At 32.6% G+C, this 19,175-nt stretch overlaps 1 protein-coding gene across 4 annotated transcripts; it reads left to right on the forward strand.

Moving 5' to 3' along the window:
- Positions 1–7,703: 7,703 nt before the first annotated feature.
- LOC103485436 (probable LL-diaminopimelate aminotransferase, chloroplastic) lies at positions 7,704–12,106 on the forward strand. Of its 4 annotated transcripts, XM_008443028.3 has the most exons (10): positions 7,704–7,853; positions 8,136–8,164; positions 8,555–8,622; positions 8,997–9,113; positions 9,704–9,766; positions 10,230–10,334; positions 10,443–10,493; positions 10,596–10,916; positions 10,996–11,202; positions 11,592–12,106. In XM_008443028.3, the coding sequence occupies exons 1-10, from the start codon at positions 7,771–7,773 to the stop codon at positions 11,898–11,900; spliced, it is 1,353 nt and encodes a 450-aa protein (XP_008441250.2). In that variant the 5' UTR covers positions 7,704–7,770; the 3' UTR covers positions 11,901–12,106. The 4 variants fall into 4 exon arrangements, with proteins under 4 accessions (XP_008441250.2, XP_016899412.2, XP_050937947.1 ...); XM_017043923.2 differs by lacking the exon at positions 8,997–9,113; XM_051081989.1 differs by lacking the exon at positions 8,136–8,164 and having other exon boundaries at positions 7,721–7,853.
- Positions 12,107–19,175: the final 7,069 nt, after the last annotated feature.

Raw genomic sequence — 19,175 nt, forward strand, 5'->3', positions numbered from 1 at the left:
TTGCGCGAAAGATAGAAATATAATTTTATTTATATTTTTCTTTTTGGCAGCTAGGACACGTGTAACCTATTTAAACAGTCAAGGCATCCGACATACGTGGCGCGTGTTCGCGCAATTCAAACGTTCGTTCTCCTCCGACGTTCACTCTCTGCCAAACTTTTGCGAAGATCGCTCGCGTCCTCTTCTTCCCAATAAACGCTCTCCTCCACGCATTGCCTACCTCGCCTCTCTATAAATTGGAGAGAACTCATTCCATCAAAACACAACAAAAACGTAATCCTCTCTTCCTCTCCTCTCGTCTTCGCCCTGTGTTCTGAGCATTTACATAAGCCCTTTGTTTCTATTCCCTGTACTTACGAGTGCACATTCGTACTGGGAAGTTGTGTTTAACCTTGGGGAGCAAACGACATAACGATTAGCACCACGGTCAGCCGAAATTGCTTTCAAGGCAGTGGTTCGTCACGGCACAGCAATAAATCTGATCGACCTTATCTCCTAACATTTATTAGCATCACATATAAAGGTGTATGGGGAGAAACACATGTGGTTTTTCTTTTAGATGATGGTTGGAAAAATATCTTAGACACTTTTCACATTTCTTAAATGATTAAATAATTTTTCCTGAGCATCACATGTAAAATTAAAAAAAATCAAAATTTATCTATAATTAAATAAACAAAATTTATACATGTAAAATTTAAAAAAAAAATCATAATCTAATAATGTTTTTGGCAAAAGAGACCACATTTTATTCCTTTTTATTTTAATAAAAGAATTAAAAGAAATCAAAATTTATCTTCACCAATTTATCTACATCTCATGCAAAATAAAAAATCAAAGGGTAAACCCTAAATATAGAGGCCAAATTACATAAAAAGCTTTAAAATACTTTTTTTTTTACCTAGAAGACATATTAAGCTTCAAATTTACACAAAAGTAAAACTCAAGTAACTAGCCGTATCCATCATTTTGATTTTATTAAAAAGATAAAAGAAATTTGTAATGACATAGAGTAGAGGAAGAAAAAATGAAAACAATTTCTTTTAATTTTAAATTTGACTTTGGTTATTTATTATTCATTTTAATTTGAAGCATTTAATGTGAGATAATACATTTTCTTTTTAATCGTATGAGATTCAATTTATTAATATAAGAGAATATATATTTATTTTTTAAAATTGTAATTGGTTTATTTTTTCTTTTTCATATAAATTTTATTTATTTTCATTTTTATTGTCATTGTTATATGGTTTTTATAGAGATTTTTTCAAAAAATATAACAAACTGGCAAAATATTTACACTGTATAAAACAATTTTAAAAACGAAAAAAACCCACAGTCCCACAATTAAAAATATAAAAAATTCCCAGGTCAACACGCGATTAATCGACCATATGCGCTCGTGTAATTCTTCTTCTAAACAATCATGATACACGATCATATAGGAAATGATACACGGTCGTGTTGTAGGGTAGTATCAACACTCGCCACATGCCCTCGTTTAATTTTTCTTCTAAACAATTAGATATGTGATCGTGTAGGAAATTATACACGATTGTTAGTTCATGATAAACGATGATGTTGAAAAAGCCCTAGTAAACGATCATGTAAATGAGGATTTATGATACACGATCGTATTGTTCATTATACATAATCAAGTAGTTCATGATAAACGATGGTTTTTGAAAAACCCTAGTAAACAATCGTGTAGTTTATGATATACGATCGTGTAGTTCATGATAAACGACGGTTTTGAAAAGTCCTATGGTAAATGATCGTGTAGTTCATCTATGTCCACGACACATTGAAAAAAAATAATACAATATTGATAATTGATTGAAAACAAAGATAATGATAGCAAAAGTATAATAAAAAAATTGTAAAACAATGATCATGATTTCAAATATATATATATATATATATATATATATATAAACTGCAAAAAAAGAAGAGAATGAAGAAGATGGAAAGGAAAAAGGAAGAACAGAGTCACGCAAAATTCAAAAACGACAAGAACAAACCTATAATATTTAAAAAAAATGACGGACTTCGTGAGTTTTTTTATTTTGTTACATGAGTTGTAAATGTTTTGGTGTTGTGTTATATTTATGAAAATTAATATTTTTACATGATTTTGTTTCTTTTTTTTTTCATTCCTATGTTTTTATATTGCTCGAGTTTTGTATAAATGTATGCACATTTTTTTTTTTGTTATTTTCTTATTCTACAAATTTTATAGTTTTTCGAAAATATGTCATGATTTATTTTATGTGTTGATAAACATATTAAAAAATGATAATATACATCTCATATATTATTTGGTATGTAAGATGATATATTGTAAAATTATTTTCTTCGTGCACTTATTTGGTTTAGTTATTAATTTTAAATATATATATCATGTTTATATCAAATATAATTATAACAATTATATATTTTTAGTAAGTTACATAATAGTAAGATATATATTTTATGTATTTTCTCATATATACACATGTATATTTAATTACTTCGCATATATATACCTCATATTATATATTAAACAATTGTAACAATGTTCTATATAAAACCTGTTATACCCTAAAAACCAAATTAATCCAATCCTACAATATCTCCTAGTATAAAACGAACAAAACATGTAAACTGATCCCAACTTTATATACTGTGTAAAATTATAAAATGATATTTAAATATATGCATAACATTGAAACTTGGATGTAATATGATCGTTATAAATTAAAAATATATTCCTCTTAAAATCAACAAAAGTTAATCTTTACTAGAAAATCTATCGAAAACCCTCAAAATTTATATTAATAATCATTTTAAAAAAACACATATATAGAATGATAATTAGGCAGAATAGAAAACATGAAAAAGATATGAATTCATCGAAAAACATGAAGGAGATGAATGATTGGAAGAAGAAAAGAAAAAGAAAAAGTAAAAACAAGAAATTAACGGTAGAAGTGTTTTGTGGAAAGATTGTAGATAATATATTTGTTAATTAATTTCAATTAACACATTTACTAATTGTATGTCACATATACCATAATTAGTTATGATTAATCATAAATGCAAACAAATAAATTAAATAATTAATAGCTCAAATATGTCAGTTTTAGTATCCATAATAAACGCAGTCTAAAATATTTATGATAAATAAATATAATATTTTCATATAAATATTTTTATTTTAATTTAATGATAAGGTCAAATTCGTCCTAAAAATTTGCTAAATCTTATTAATTTTAAAAAAAATATTGTTGCTAAATTTAATGATAAGGTCTAATTCGTCCTAAGATATTTGTGAAATGTTGTAGCCAGATATGGTCATTCCTCTAAAATTTTAAAAAAATTGGGGTAATTATAATGGGTGACAAAACTTATTGAAGAAATAAAAAACATAGTCAAGGTTTTTTAAAAGGATTTTTAAAAGAAAAATAGAAAAAATTGACAAACTATTTACACTTCATAAAACAAAACCAATTTCTATAGAGTGTAAATATTTTGTTCAATGTTCTGTTTTTTTTTTTTTATAATTTTCTTTTTTAAAATTCTATAAAAATAGAAAAAAAAACTCAAATTTTTATTTTAATTATTTTTTATCCCCCTTTTACCTTTTTGGATATATTTCCTTCCCACACATCCACCCTTGACCTAAATCTCATTCCTATTCGTCTCACCTTTTTCCTTTATAAAATCTTCCCTGTCTCTAAAATCATCTCAGTATCAAAAGTCGAATCAAACTGCTTCCACCTCTATTATTAATATATAATTTATGTCAAATAAAAAAATCAAGCCTCTTCTATTGCACGACTCTCTCAACTAATATATTGTCACGTTCTGCCCCGCACGCATCCTAAACCTCGCATTGCGGCACGCGATGCAACCTGAACAGCCCTGACACCTTAAGGTGAAACACCAAGATACTCAACTTAAATTCTTGAGCTTAAGCTTGATTGCTAGCTAGTTCCAATTCAATTAGCTTAATACTTAGGCATTAGGCCATAAGAAAATAGGCAATACAAGATATTAGTAACAAAGACTTCTTTTATTCCTTAACAGTATGTGATCCAAATACACATGTTACACACTCTCTCTGATACATAAACTATGAAATACAACTTAGAACGCCTTGCTCAGCTTCCTCACATATCAACTCGCCTTCCTTATCCAGAGTTGACCTTAACGTACGCTTGAAGTTAGTTTTGAAAACCCTTTTGGCATACAACACATTTGAAAACATTTTCAGAACACAAAAATACTCATTAGTCTTTCATATTCCTTTCTACCAAGAATGTGAACCATTCCCACACATAGACTACTGTGATGTCATTTTCATCACAACAGCATCCCTTGGAGAATTTCTTTGTCCATTTTCAGTTGTTTAGGCCGCTAAGTTCAACACGCTCCTTTTATTTGGCCAACTTCACTCTACCATGCAGTCCTTTTCTACATGGCTACAAACTTCTTATGTGCATATAATATTTTGCTTCAAATGATAGGAATAAGACTAATGGTTTACTAACAAACATAGAATACAATACGATTGTTAAACATAACATAAGCTTTCTTCCAAAATCAATCTTTCATAAACATTAATTGATGAACATCATTACAAATCAACAAGGAAATTAGAAGAAAGCTTTAAAATCTTTAAACACTTGGAAAGTTACTCACAACACTTATTTCTTTTATTCAGAACGCCTAGTTTCAGATCTCTTATTCTCGTCTAACAACAACTTTACACTTGGCTCTTCTTAACAATCTTTCAGATTAGTAACACACTCCTTCTCTTCTGACCTCTCCTCCTATTTATACTATTCTAAAATCATATTAGGCATCCTTTATTTCTCTTAAACTTGCCAACTCCTACGTAAAGTAGTACGTGTGTAAGCTTAATAACTTTTCAAACTATACTTAGCTTAAACTCTTATACGTGGCCTATTGCACACAATTAGAAAATTTTTCAGAATTTTCCTGACTTTCAACGTCTGACTTCAGCTCGCATTAAACCTCAAACCGCACACCCACTTAGTCTTGCTTGCCTTCTCCTTTACCTCATGTTGCCTTAACTCAATGCCAAGTATCAAAACGCCTAAATCTTCAAAAAAAAAAAAAAAAAGAAAAGAAAAAACTCTTTAGAATCCATTACTTAACTTCTTATTTTCCAAAATGACCGTTCTATTCATACACGAGTCTTACAACTCTCTCCTCCTTGAGAATTTCGTCCCCGAAATTCTATATCCACAATCCTTTTTCCTTTGCCTATCGTAGAGCCTCCTCGTGAAGGCTATTGTACTGAGTGTGATGGCACCCCTATTTGCGCTGGTTCCTCGCCTACTTTAGTTTTGTCTTAGCATTCACTTTTGTAATAATGCCATGTCTTCCCACACTTGTAACAAACAACGTTCTTTTGCCTACAAGCCCCTGAATATCTTTTACCACATTCATTGCACCTCTGCTTTGGATCGTCACTCCAATGTGATCCTTGACCGAACGCGGGCTTGGACTTTTTACTAGAACCTCCAACACTTTTCTTCTCTTCTTCTTCTTCACTAAATTCTGAACTTGGTCTCTTTCCTCCCACTCTTTTCAACGCGCAAAGCTACGTCTACCAACTTCGTATAGTCACACTAGTCACGAGGAAGATCATGCTGCATGCCACAATGTGACATTTGGAACGCGTGCAGGGCGGGGCGTGACCTATATATTTTCAAAATTTATAGTAAAAATAATCATAAATAAAAAAAAATTAAAATCAAGAATAAATTACCATTGAAAATATATATGAAAAGTATTTAGATTAGACATATTGAATTAAACTAAACCAACTGCTAAATATAATAACAAAAATGACATAAATAAAAATAAAAGAGAGAGACTTTTCCAAGTCTACAAAGTTTAAAAGGCCAATAATGAAGTGATGTGAACTGCATGGAAATTTTATCAAATGAATTTTGAATCATTATTCTTGATGTGGAAAATAACACTCGTGTCTTCTCAAAAACCTTTTTTATTTTTTGTAAATTTTCCATGGTGCATCCAATTTGGCCTATAAACCAATTTTTTAAAATTATTTTTTGCTTTTCTGTTCTTATTTTCGCCGGCGAATCCAATAATTTATGAATGCGACCATAAATTTCTTGTCGATTTCCTTACAACTATCAACGAAATTTAATTTAAATTACAACCTCAATTTCTTTAATTATCTTTTTTTTTCCAATAGTTATGTTGTGAAAAGAATATTAGTTGTCAATGTTTCAATTAACTAAACCATTTTCAACCATATCCTAATATTATTATTATTATTTTCTTTCTTTTGACAATTTGTCTATTGACATTTATTAAACTATGAATATTGGAGAAAAGAATTATAATATTTTAATGTGTATGTAATTTACAAATTATTTTAATTTTTTAGAATAAATATCTTATCTAAAGTAGATGGGAACAATGATTAATATATATGTATGTTGAAGGCTTGAGTGTAATATTCGTTCATACGAGATTACATAATTATATTTTTGTTTAAAAAGTCCATGCTTTTGTACTGTAAAACTAGAAAGTGTAATTTTGTATAGAAGAAAAGAAAAATTATTAAAATATGAAGAGGCTGCTGTTTCCTAATGCATGGAATGGCTTCATCTCTTTCTTTCTTTAAGTTTTCAAACCAAAAACAATCACTACTGCTTTGGAAAGGGAAATGTGTATAGGAGAGAAAAAGAATAACATATACATTATTATTAATTTTATATATAAAAAAAAATATACATACTTAGAAATAGTTTTACTAAAATAAATTATTAGATAATATTATTAAATCGTATTTTTAAAAATAGCAAAATGAATCAAAATATTTACAAAAATATGGTTGATAGATACCTATCGATTTTATAATTTTAAAAATATTATATATTTTATAAATATTTTTAACACTTTTATCATTTACAATAATTTTCTTAATGTTATCCTATAAGTTATTTGATGAAATATTAATTCATAGCTATTTTATTTTAAGTATAATTCTTAGCCAACCTAATATGAGAGAAGACATATATATAATACTAATTGAAATATTCAATTCCCTTAATGAAATGACTAATCTCATCGCAATCAAATAAATATTGTTGTTTATTTGAATTATGACTAAAATATGTATTTTTTTTTTCTTTTTAATGAAATAATAAAATATAACTTTTTCATTGATTATTTAGCATGATGCAAAATATATATATTAAATCAAAGTAATTAAGTATCTTAACTATTTTTCTAATCCAACAAATATGAGAGCATGGATATTTCAACCTGTACTTTAAAATTAAATTTTGATCAATTCTTACATGCTATGTTCACATTGACAAAAATAATTAAAAAAAGAAATAGTTGGATCAATTGGAATTTTTTTTTTTATCACCTACAAACTTCTTAATAATTTTACAAAAGTCTTTAAAATGGAAAGTATTATATTTTCTATATTGAGTATGTTAACAACTTTGTAATTTCGTGGAACCTAACAAGAAAATTAAGTTCACCTACCAAGAACCAACAAGGAAATTTAATTTCATTTGTCGAACTGAACCAATTCTGTCACTCTCTCAAAATAAGAGAAAATTTTCTCATTTTATTTAATTTTTTAATTGACTTTAAACTTCTATTCAATAATATGTATAAATATGTATCACTTTATGGGACGAATTATATTCGAAGAAAAGTATAAAGAGTAAAAAATTTTGGCATTATTGAAAATAAGAAGAAGAAAGAAAAATGTTGAAGCAAATGTTGGATTATGCTTTTCAAGTTTCATCATGCACTTCCTTGCAGCCAAAAACCAAGCTTCTTGTTGAAAGGTATCATTCATTTCTAATACCAACTCCATGTTAGTTTGATTGCTAAACGAACTTTTATACATTATGATGTTTTTTATTTTTTATCTCAAACTTTAAACTTCATGTCATTCATCAAATACGCGAAGCTGTGAAATACATCGATAAACTTGAATTTAATATATGATAGTAATTTTTTTATCGTAGATTCAAACCATACACCACAAGGTAAAATGTATTTAGTAACGTTTTTAGCTAAAATGTAAGATATTGATTCGACTTAATTTAATGGTTGATTTAATGCAGTTTGAAGGGTATGAAGGAAAACAAAAATGGTAAGATATAACAAAGCTTCTTCCTTTAAATTTCTCTAGCTTTTCCAATTTTTTTTTTTTTTTTTTGGTTCAGTTTTTGAGTTTAATCTAACTACAACAATGGAGGATCCAACAACTAAATTGATGCTTTAATTGTTAATGATTACTAAATTATATGTTTTGGTTCAACCAAAGGTTTTGAATATTGGTGAAAGATTATAATAAATTGAAAATTTTTGAAATGAAGAGAAAAATGAATACATTGTGGTAATTAAGATTGAGATAATTAAATATGGGTTTTGTGTTTAGGGTTATAGTTGATAACTTGATATATTTGAAAATGTAAAAAACAAAAGGTGGGAAAGTGAAATTGTGATTGATTGATGTGACATGATTTGTTGACACGTGTAGATCAATGGACGAAAGTCATGCGAAGCGTCAATATGGAAAACTTGAGGACTGGGTATTTATTCCCTGAGGTACTCACCATTCATATATATCTTACACCACCTCATATCTCCTTTTTTATTATTATTATTATTATTATTCAAATTTTCTTTTCAAAATGATAAAACCTTCCAAATTATTGTTTGACCCCAATCTTCAATTCATTATTTCAATCTTTTAAATGTTATTAATTAACTGAAAATATTTTTTATTAACTACAATAAAAACTCCAACGACAAGGGAAAAAAAACTAAGATGAGTGAATCTATTAATAATAAGAATTTATATCTGTTTTGTTTAAACATTTTGTAACAAGAATTAACATCTTGAAAATACATAAAATTAAAATCTTAAAAAAAATAAATATTATTTGATGAAACTTTTGATTATGTTATTTTTGAATCAGATATCTAGACGAGAATATGAACACTCTGAGAAGTATCCAGATGCAAAGATAATTAAACTTGGAATAGGTGATACTTCAGAACCTATACCGGACTGTATTGCATCTGCGATGGCAAAAGTAAATTTTCTTTTATTTATTTTTTTTTGTATAAAAATAAATTGATGAGAAAAAAAAATGATTGGTCATAGAAATATAGATTATATTATTTTTTTTATTATTATAAATCTTCTTCATGAAAGGACTAAATTTTCACAATCAATGTAAAGTAAGCCTTCAATAATTATTGAAGTTCCTAAAAGTTGAACTTTATAAATAATTCTTTTTAGAAAAGTTGAATTGCATGCATGTTCAAATATGAATAACGTGCTTTAATTAAATCCCACAGTCAATATTGGGATGCCAACACATGAAATGGAGCCCTTTACCCCATTAACTATTATTCCACTTCACCAACGTCACACTTGGTTGACTTATAAAATTATAAGTCATTTCAAGTCTTTCCCTTTACCACTCTTTTTTTCTTTTTCAATTATATTCTCCTCTACTTAAAATATTTCTAGTGGGTTTTACGGTAAAAAAAAAAAATGTAAATTTGACAAAATACTTACAAAATACAACAAAATTATAGATTTTATTTAAGTTTAATATTATAAGAATTTTGTTTTAGAAATATAGAAAGGATGAAAACGTTAATCATTTGAATGCAGCAAGCAATGGCATTATCAACTGTTGAAGGCTACAGCGGGTACGGAGACGAGCAGGGAGAAAAGGTAAATTCAACAGCTTATGTTCAACGTTAAACTGTAAAGAAACACCATGTTAGGGTAAGGATAATAGTTAGAATTAGAATTACGGTAGTAATTAGGCTAAATTGATAAAAAAAACCTATAGAATAATACAAATATGATGACTCTATTTGGTAATTGTTTTACTTTTAAATTTTAATTTATGAACGTTAAGCGTAGAGGCACTATGTAAGATGCATATCATTGTTAGAAGTTGAGGAAATATATACTTAATTTAAAAAAATCGAAAACGAAAAACAAGATACTTACCAAACTGAAATTTTCTATAATTATCTAAGTTTTGAATACTTAATTTTTTAGGATCGAAAATTTGAATGTATAATTGTAAAAACTAATAAATAATATTTGCAATTCATTCCCTAAACTAAAATGCTACTGGAATCCTAAAATTTTCCATCTTTTTAAGCCAATTTTGAATTTTGTGTAGGCACTTAGGAAGAGGATTGCCGAAAAGTTTTACAAAAACATGGACGTAAAGTGGGAAGAAGTCTTTGTCTCCGATGGAGCTCAATGTGACATCTCTCGTGTTCAGGTATTTATAATTTATTTACAAAATCGTCAAATAGACACACATACATCACTTATAGATTCTATAGGATATATATAGTATACTCCTCTAAATTAATAAATGGATATGCAGATGCTTTTTGGATCACATGTAACGGTGGCAGTACAAAATCCGTCTTTCCCCGTAAGTATTTCTACTACACGTTGGGAAAAGAAAATGAACAAATGAAGTTATTTGATTATGGATATAATACTCAAATTAGTGGAAGAGACTTTGGTTGGACAGGCATACATAGATTCAAGCGTGATTTTCGGACGAGCGGGGAACCTACAAGAGCAAAACGGTAAATACGAAAGAATAGTATACATGGAGTGTACACCCCAAAATGATTTCTTTCCAGATTTATCAAACACTCCCAGAACCGATATCATCTTCTTCTGCTCTCCCAACAATCCCACCGGAACTGCCGCCTCCGCTTCCCAACTTCGCCGTCTCGTTGATTTCGCCACCGCCAATGGTTCCATCATCGTCTACGATTCCTCCTACGCCGCTTACATCTCCGACGGCAGTCCTACCTCCATCTTCCAAATTCCTGGAGCCAAACAGGCACAGCCCTAACTTTTCTTTTCTTTGCATTTTCCTCTCAAATTGAACGCTGATTATCGTCGATTTTTGTCTCTTGCAGGTCGCAATTGAAATTTCTTCATTCTCCAAATTCGCTGGCTTCACCGGCGTCCGCCTCGGCTGGACGGTAGTTCCGAAGGAGCTGTCGTATTCGAATGGATTTCCGATCGTAAAGGATTACGATCGAATTGTCTGTACGTGTTTTAATGGCGCCTCCAATATCGTTCAGGCCGGTGGCCTTGCTTGCCTTTCCACTGAAGGTTTCCAGGTAAGTAAAAACTTAAATATCCAAATCTCGCCGGAAGTGTGGCTCCGCCACTTTTGGGAAATTGATGAAAATATGTCATTTGAGTTTTTCAATTTTCATAAAAGAAAAATTATTTCTTAAAAAATATCAATTTTATTATAAAAGGTGGTGAAAATTAGTATGAACCAAAAGCGTACAAAAAAGAATTTGTTTAATATAAAAATTGTTTGCGCTAACAATGGGATATTTTATTGTAAAGTTGGTGAAAATTTTGAAAACATCGATTAATTTGGACCCATTTTGAGAACTGAAAATTGGAAGTGTGCCAATATTTTTGTCAATTTTCCGGCGGCTGCAGCAGTTATGTTTCCGATACGTGTAACGGCGGTTCGTAATTGATTGAGTTTCAGGCGGTGAGCAAAGTGCTGAATCACTACAAAGAGAACGCGAAGATTCTAATAGAGGCGTTCAGAGGTTTGGGAATGGAGGTGTATGGAGGCGAAAATGCACCGTATTTATGGGTCCATTTTCCAGGTTCAAGCTCTTGGGAGGTATTCGCTGAGATTCTAGAGAAGACCCATATCTTAACCATTCCGGGGAGGGGATTCGGACCCGGAGGTGAGTCGTATATCCGAGTCAGTTCCTTCGGCCATAGACAAACCATTCTTGAAGCTTCCAAGAGACTCACTAGTAGTCTTCGCAAATTTAACTTCAATTAGGTGAGAGATTAATTTAATCCTTTTTCTCCACCCTTTGTGGTTTTACATTATATAATTATAAAGTTAATATTAAATAAGTGGGAAATGTTTTCTCCTTGCAAACAAACTCTCACAATAGTTACATATATTTGATATATCAACTTTGGGTTTGTATTATTTATATCTAAACTAATAATAACGATAAAACTTAATGACTAAAATTTAAATTCTGTTCTTTAAAAGCTATATCAATTTAATTCTCAAATTAATAATTCTATGAATTTAGACTTTATAAATTAACTTTACTTTAATGAAGTCTTTTAAAAAATATAAAAAATGAACAAAATATTTACACTATACAGAACAATTCAAAAAACGGAAAAAACCTGGAGGCTTACTGTGTAAAATACCAAAAATGTTCCGTCAACCACGCCGTCAATGACGCACGCGTAATATATTTACGATCGTTTAGATATGGCTACAATTTATACGCAATCGTTTAGATATGACTACAATTTATACACGATTGTTTAGATATAACTACAATTTATCTTTTCAATTCCATCGTTTAACTTTGTTACACGATCGTCTAATTTGGTTACGTTTAAATTTGGTTACACAATCGTTTAAATTTGGGGACCCAAATCTAAATGATTTTTTTTTTAATTTGGTACATGATTTTTTTAATTCTTTTGTTATACGATCATTTAGATTTCTTTACACGACCGTTTACTTTTTTTTTTTTTTGAACAAGAAACAGTGGGTCAGTAGGTGCACCCGGGCATCTCCACTAGGTGGACACCCCCTTAGCACCATCATCATACCCGCTTCATTAATAATATAGCATTAACAGTACACGGAAGCAGGAGAGCCCAAAACGAAAGACAAAGGGCTTGAGAACAGCCCCAGAAAAACAGAGTGCGGACAGAAAGCAAAGTAAAAAGCTAACTAAAAGCATTAAGGTTTAGGGCTATGGAAGTAGCTTGATAATTTGTAAATAGTGAAGATCTACTGGTCCACAGTCCTGCAAGAGCTTTTATATCTTCCCATAAGTCAGCAACTGTTTTTTCTTTCCCATTGAAGATACGGGCATTCCTCTCCAGCCATATGTTCCAAAGGGCAGAGGCATAGGTATTGAAGAGAATGATATTCTTTTTGGTTTTCTGTTTCCAGCTGCACATGGTAGTACATAGAACTTTTGGACTGAGACAGTTTACATTGCTGTTTAAGTGTGATGATATTAAATTCCAGATGGACTTTGCAATGGGGCAAAGGATAAAGAGGTGGATTCTGTCTTCGTCATTCCTTTTACACATCACACACCAGCTTGGTCTAGAACAGAGATTTGGCATTCTCTTTGTAAGTTGTTCGGTGGTATTCACACTATCATAGAGCAGAGTCCAGATGAAAAAATTGCATTTCTTTGGGATGCTGGACTTCCAAAGATTTTTGTATGTGTTTTGGTTTTGGAGGTCTAAAAAACCTTGATCGGGTTGTTGAAGAGCTTTCTTAACTGAGGCAACAGAGTAAAAGCCATCAGAGTTTAGGACCCAAGTTGGAGAGTCTCTGCCATTTTCGCAAAAACTGGCATTTAGAGAGTTTTTTAACTCAGCCCACAGAGGATGTTCCCAATCTCTTAGCTGTCTTCTTGGTTTTAGATCCCAATCCATCAAAGTAGTGTTCCACATATCTTTTATGGAGCTGTCCTGGTTTGTAGAGAGAGCAAATAATCTGGGGTAGTGTAATGAAAGAGGACTATTTTGATGCCAGTGGCTATGCCAAAAAGAGAAGTTTCTACCATTTTTAATTTTCCAGGAAACATGCCTTTGAAACCAGGCCAATCCTTTGCAGATGGAAAACCAAGGGGAGCGGCTGCTACTATGATTGCAAACACATGGGATGTCCCCTTTAGATTGGCTTCTGTATTTTGCATTTATAATTTTCTTCCATAGGGGGGAGTCTTCATGGATATATCTCTAGAGCCATTTTGTTAGAAGAGCAAAATTAGTATCTTTCAGCCGACTAATGCCCAACCCCCCTCTCTCTTTTGGAGAAGTAATCTTCGCCCAACTAACTAGGTGCAGTTTGTGGGTCTCGGATGGGTTCTTCCAGAAGAAATTTCTCCAAGATTTCTCAATGATTTTGCATGTTGATACAGGGGCTTTGAAAATTGATAGTTGATAAGTAGGAAGGCTGGCCAAAGTAGATTTAATCAAGGTAATTTTTCCACCTTTGGATAACATGGAATATTTCCAGCTGGCAAGTTTTTTGCTTATCTTTTCATCAATGTTCTTCCAAAAAGCCTTTGTTGTTTGTTTGCCTCCGAGAGGGACTCCAAGGTAGTTGATTGGAAAAAATTTAGTAGTAATTCTCCATTGAGAAGCTATCTGATCGGTTCTTGCAGCATCAATATTTATAGGGGAGATGGTGGACTTATTGAGATTGATATTCAACCCCGATGCTAGCTGGAAGAGATTGATGATATTCTTTAAATTTTGTAGGGAGTGCTCATCATCTTCTACAAAAAGCAGAATATCATCTGCAAAAAGTAAGTGTGTCAGATTTAGGTTGTCATTCATTTTCACCCCTTTGATGTTTTCGCCCACAGAGTTCAGCAGCCTGCTTATATAGTCCATTGCTAGGACAAATATAAAAGGGGATATAGGGTCTCCTTGTCGGATACCACGGGAAGGTTGAATTTTACCTCTAGGTCTGCCGTTGATGATAATAGAGTACTGAACACTACTGATACAAGCTTTTATCCATCTCCTCCATTTAATGGGGTAGCCCTTTTTCATAAGCATAAAATCAATGAATCTCCAATTTAGTTTATCAAAGGCTTTTTCAATATCCAGCTTAATAACAAAGCCTTGAATTTTTTTAACTCTCCAATAGTCTATGGCTTCATTTGCAACTAAGATAGCATCAATGATTTGTCTTCCCTTTACAAAAGCCAATTGGTTCTCTGCCACCATTGAGGGAAGAGTTTCTTTTAGTCTTTCCGCAATGACTTTGGCAATAAGTTTGTAAATGGAAGTCGTTAGACTAATAGGTCTGTAATCCGCCGGCTCCGCACACTTCTCTTTCTTGGCAATCAGAGCAATATTTGTGATATTTACTGCTTTATTGATGATACAGTTCATGTGGAAGTCTCTGAAGATATTGAAGATATCATCCTTGAGAACAAACCAAGCTGCTTTGAAGAATTCCATGGTAAAGCCATCTGGACCCGGGCTTTTATTGTTTGAGAAAGCAGTAAGGGCTGTATGAATTTCCTCCTCCGTGAAAAAAGAACATAAATTTTGAGCTTGGGTAGTGGATATAGGGGACCAACTGAGATTTTCAATAAGCCAGGGGTTTTCCACTCCACCCCCATTATAGATTCCTTCAAAGTGGTCTAAGAAGGCCTTTGCAATGTTCTCATTTGTCGTACAAGGAACACCATCGTCAGAGTTAATATTTGAAATAATACTCCTTCTTTGTCTGGCAGAGCAAATTTTGTGAAAGAAAGAGGTATTTTCATCTCCCTCAGTGTTCCACAGTCTCTTGCTTTTTTGGTACCAAATTTGTGCTTCTTTGAAGTCGTACAGAAGGATATCAGCTTTTATTTTTGTCCTACGAAGGCTAAGCTCTTCAGATAAGTTTCCTTCAGCTTCTAATCTGTCTATGTTGTCGACTTCTTTGATCCAAGCTCTCTTTTCTTCATCACTTTGACGATTATTCTTTTTTTGTTCATCTCTTATAATGACGGATAAGTGCTTTAGCTTTTTCATAAAAGAAAAGCCCGGGTGTCCCTCCTGTCTCAAATTTTTCCACCAATTTCTAACGTTGTTTTTGAACCACGGCTCTTTCAGATGGACGTTTATAAACTTGAAAGGAAGAGGGCCCCAACTGATCATGGAGGATTCAAGGGCAATCGGGAAATGGTCTGAAGTAACTCTAGAGAGGGTTTTGAATAGTGAGCAGTAAATAAATTTTCCCAATCGGTTGTATAAAGGAATCTGTCAATTCTGGAGAGAATTTGTTGAACTCTGAGATTAGACCAAGTAAATTTTGCATTTGAGAGGGGCGGGTCAATAAGATTGCTGTCAGAGATGAAATTGTTAAAATTTCTCATACTGTATTTACTTGGATTTTAAGCAGAAGTCTCAGAGGAGAATCTCACAACGTTGAAATCTCCCGCTAAAAGCCAAGTGGGGGAGCATTTGTTTTTTAGGTCCAGCAGTTCAGCCCAAAAAGAGTTTCTGTTTCGACCACCCGTAGGCCCATATATAGCCGACAACCACCAGGCCGAACTCGAAGGCCCATCAGGGAAGTTTATGTTAATGGATAAAGAATATTCTCCTTCAATGAAATCAGTAACATTAAATCTGAGATCGTCCCACATTATAATGATACCCCCAGAATTTCCAGATGCACTTAAAGAACGCCATTTAACACTAATAGAGCTCCACAAAGATTTAACAATTTTTTTTGTAACCACAGTAAGTTTGGTCTCAACTAAAATCACAAAATCAGGAAGATAGCGGGAAAGAAGATTTTTTATTTGAACTCTTTTTGAGGGAGAGTTTAACCCTCTAGTATTCCAGCTTACAATTTTCATTTAAACTTAGAATTCCCCTTTTCAAAATTCCCAGCTGGAGAGCTTTCCATGTAAGCATTTGAGGCCGAGTTTATGTTAATGTCCCAGTCCACCGGTGCCAATTTGAGGTTATTGGTTTTTAACCAATCAATCAATTTTTCCTTGAAGTTTTCTTCTTCAGATTTCTCCTCCTCTTTTTCTTCTTCAGTTTTTTCTTCATTCTCAGAAACTAGAAGCTGCTCAATACTGTCTTTTATGAGATCAGAATGTGTTGGAGATGTGGGCGATTGTGAGATGGATAATTGATCTGGGCTGGATAAAAATTCATCAGAGAAGGGTGATAAAGGCCCGAGGTCCACTGTGAGACTGAATGAGTTTGGCCCCTTTACATCGTCAATGGGCTGAATTTTTAGCCCACTTCCTTTTGTCTTTTTCTCGTTTTGGGAGTCCGGATTGGTTTTTGGGCTCTTTATTCTGTACACCTTTTTGCTTTTCCCTTTGATTTCTTCTTTGAATTTCTTCATCAATTTTTTCTTTGGACTTTCAAGTGGGCTTTTTAACTTTAGTAGGGCCTGTGGGGCACTCTTTGGGTCATATAGCATCGTCTTGGATTTCGGAGATTCGAAAGAGACTTTTATTTTGCCTTTCTTTTGCCCAACTGATTTTGAATTTTCCCCTTTATAAAAAAACTTCCCTCCTTTTTGGCTAATCACTGTCATCTCGTCATCATTAGCTTCCATCTTTCTTTTCTCACTTGAGCAGCTGTCGCCGTCATAATTCAAAAAATCCATCATTGCTCCCAATTTTTTATTATTTTCCAAATTCTGACCGTTATCCTTCTTTCCGACCACCATGGACACTGCTTTTTCCGGCGAGATTGCGAGATTGTCTTCAAAGAAATATTGCTCACTGTTCATGTTAAATTCATCAAACCTTTTGGCGATGCCATTCAAAGAAATATTGCTCATTGTCTTCTCTAGTAAAAGTACCATGGATACTAGGACTTCTCTCCCGATGCCATTTCCCTTCGGTTTTGACTATAACTTGTACAATGAAACTGTGTTCTTCTTTGTCAAACAGCTTGATGAACGCCGGAATGAACCCCGAGTAGTTGTCTTTGATTTTGATGGATGCTTCTATGATATCTGTGAGCTCCCTTGTTTCTTTTGCCACTTCAATAAAACCACCACATGCATCTCCAATTTGAATAAAACTCTCTAAACTCCACGCATGCAGAGGAACTCCTCGCACCTTTATCCATCCTCCATAACTTGGGATGACTTTCGGCGACGCATGGGTTTTCTGGTTCCATTCTTCGAACTTGACATAAAAACGACCCACTGTGGTCCAACCTTTATTTTTACATATCAGGTTGACTTGTTCCTCATTTTTGAAGCAAATCAGCGCTTTATCAGCATGAAAAGGTTTGTATCTAACAGTGTTATCAAGTTGTTCATTAAGCTTCTCCACTATTCTCTCCCAATCATCATGAAAAAATCTTCTAGTAAGGACCACTGTTCTTTCCCATTCAAAAGAGAAGTTAGTGTTGGACTTTCCTGTTTCCTTTATATTTGTGGTCCTTGAGTTTGTTTCCTCATCGGATGAGCTGCCTTTGATAACCGCTTCGGCATAGGATCTCTTCTTTGTGTCGTCCCCTGAATCAGAGCTAGAGAAGCCGTCTTTCATTTTGGTGTTTAGAAGAGTTCTGTAGTTTGTTTTTTAGGACGAATCCTTCTTTCCATATAACAGACTGACAAATTGTGCCCAACTTGATTTTTCTGATCCTTCAGGGACAAGAATACAGCATTTCCTTCCTCTATCGTCTACTCGATAAATTTCAGCTATGTAGCCTTTCCTGTTGTATGTTTTTTGGACCCACAGGCAGTAATCCTCAAATCTTTTTTCCAAGAAGAATCTGGTTGTACGAGGAGTATCCAACAGAGTTCTGAAAGACGACTTTAACCATTCCAGAGATTCCAAAGTGACAGCAATTGAGAAAGATTTGTATGGCCCCACCTCCGTAATAAGCAGTTTGAAGTCACGTGATCGGTTGTCCACTGATAGAACAAAGTCTTTTTTTTCGATGGTGCAAGAGCGAGGGAGCTGTCGTAGTGTAGACATGCTGCGAAAGAAAGCAATGCAAAGCAGAAAACAGAGAGTGAGTTTGACGACTTCTGTAAATGTACCTTAATAGCCTGAGATAATCGAAGATCTTCCTTGGTTGGCGGGAGTATCAGCTGGAATAAATTTGGTTGTTGAGTATAGTAAATTTTTTCAGGGGAAGCGCAAAGGTTTTCCATGACACTTGTTTGAGTTTCTCTGAAGTTTGTGAACCGTAATGGCCGCCGGCTTGAGGAGTTGAGAGAGAAGCTCTGCTATCTCTCCCTTCATCTCTGTTTGGCTAGTAAAAGTTCATGTGTCGTTTAATTTAGAAGACGGCCGTTTACTTTTTTTACGATCGTTTACTTTATTTTTTACACGATCGTTTACATTTGGCTACTCCAATCCAAATGTTTTTCAAGATTCTTTATACACGATCTTTTATTTTTTTTACACGATCGTTTATTTTTTTTTTAAAACAATGGTTTACATTTAATTACTCCAATCTAAATGAATTTTTTTTCAAGATTCTTTATACACAATCTTTTTTTTTTTACACGATCGTTTACATTTAACTACTCCAATCTAAATGATTTTCTTTTAAGATTCTTTAT

This window comes from Cucumis melo, chromosome 3 (genome assembly GCF_025177605.1).
Source record: "Cucumis melo cultivar AY chromosome 3, USDA_Cmelo_AY_1.0, whole genome shotgun sequence".
NCBI lineage: Eukaryota > Viridiplantae > Streptophyta > Magnoliopsida > Cucurbitales > Cucurbitaceae > Cucumis > Cucumis melo.